The sequence below is a fragment of the Dipodomys ordii genome, unplaced genomic scaffold (assembly GCF_000151885.1).
Source record: "Dipodomys ordii isolate 6190 unplaced genomic scaffold, Dord_2.0 Scaffold15535, whole genome shotgun sequence".
Taxonomy (NCBI): Eukaryota; Metazoa; Chordata; class Mammalia; order Rodentia; family Heteromyidae; genus Dipodomys; species Dipodomys ordii.
In genome coordinates, this window is record NW_012282747.1 from 1,425 (window position 1) to 3,014 (window position 1,590).

Genomic DNA, 1,590 nt, shown 5'->3' on the forward strand with positions numbered 1-1,590 from the left:
AGCTAGGGTTACAGGTGTGAGCCACCAGGAACCCTGGATATAAAGTGGTTTACTCTTGACTTTAACTTTACATTTACTTAATTAGACAAGTCAATCAAAGGAACACAACTACAGGACAAACACAATCTGAATGGGTTCTCTTTCTGCATCAAAGCATCCGAAACTGCCTTGCCAACTGCTCTGAAGAAAGGATGGGTGAAGCTATGTAGTGGGACGTGAGATGACAGATGATGTGCTTCTAACGTCCTGCTTCCATTGCAGGCATGATCACACGATTGCGCCACCCGGTGTCAACCAAGGCCAACAAGGTTCCCGTCTCTGTGTCCCTGGGAAGTGGTATGGACATATATGTGACCTCTTAAACGCTGTATCTCACCCATTTTTAGTTTAAATACATATGGTTAACTGGGTAGTGGTGGCTCACGCCTTTAATCCTAGCTACTCAGGAGGTTGAGATCTGAGGATTTGTGTTTCAAAGCCAGTGCGGACAGGAAAGTCTGTGAGACTCTTATCTCCAATTAATCACCAGAAAACCAGAAATGGCACTGTGGCTCAAAGTGGTAGAGTGATAGCCTTGAGCAAAAGGAAACTCAGGGACAGCACCCAGACCCTGAGTTCAAACCCCACAATGGACAAAAAATAATAATGTAAGAGTGAAAGGAGGTCCCTGTTCAGATTAGACCACGGAAGGCTTCAACCCTAATGTATTTCTTCATTTGCTTGCAAAATGTTTCTGAACACCTAATTCTCTCATCTCCCCCAGTATTACAAAAATCATGGTCTGACTTATTAGATCCTACCATTGACTTCTCACACTCTTTTGCCTAGCCTTTATGTTCCTAGATTCTATGCCTGGTCAGTGGAGCTACCTTTCAAACTTCACGCGTTTGAGAGAATAACATCCACCAAGATGATGGTTTAGTTTGTTTTATAAAGGAATCTAACGGGATTTTGCCAGTCTCTTTTTGCCCTGTATTTGCACTGAGCATATTTTGGCATGGGCTTTCTCTGAGATGCCTCTGGCTGACCATGTGCTTCTGAGCCTTCTTGTTGATAAACTGGGACTGCTTTGAGAGCACTATTTCCTGCATTTATATAGTCATAAGACCACAACATGGATTATTTTTGTAGGGTTTTTTGGTGCCTATACTGAGGCTTGAGCCACACCCCCACTTCCTCATTGATGAGGGTTTTTTTTTTTGCTCTAAACTTAAAAAGCTGTGTTGTTCTTCATATAGTCATTGTGAAAAATCACATTCACTGAGAAACCGTTAGTACTAAGGCTTTCTCTGATCATCCTTAAGAGTGGATGCCTTGCCTTTCTAGGAATCTGGGAACTGAAAAGAGAAGAAATTACCCTATTGAAGGAACTGGGAAGTGGCCAGTTTGGAGTGGTCCAGTTGGGCAAGTGGAAGGGACAGTACGACGTGGCCGTTAAGATGATCAAGGAAGGCTCCATGTCCGAAGATGAATTCTTCCAGGAAGCTCAGACCATGATGTAAGTTTTTCCTAAGGAATGGCGGTTTGAGGATCACCATGGGAGAGCATTAGTACAAATAAGTCTGATCGTACCTTTTTTTTTTTTTTTTT

General features: G+C 42.8%; 1 protein-coding gene across 1 annotated transcript; it reads left to right on the plus strand.

The window, feature by feature from the left end:
* Positions 1-261: 261 nt before the first annotated feature.
* On the plus strand, positions 262-1,508 carry LOC106002637 (cytoplasmic tyrosine-protein kinase BMX-like; the record flags this gene model as incomplete). The annotated part of the gene is made up of 2 exons (XM_013037486.1): positions 262-336; positions 1,327-1,508. Coding segments are annotated over 2 exons (251 nt in total), but the record flags the coding sequence as incomplete, so codon positions are not given.
* Between the last annotated feature and the right edge of the window lie 82 nt (positions 1,509-1,590).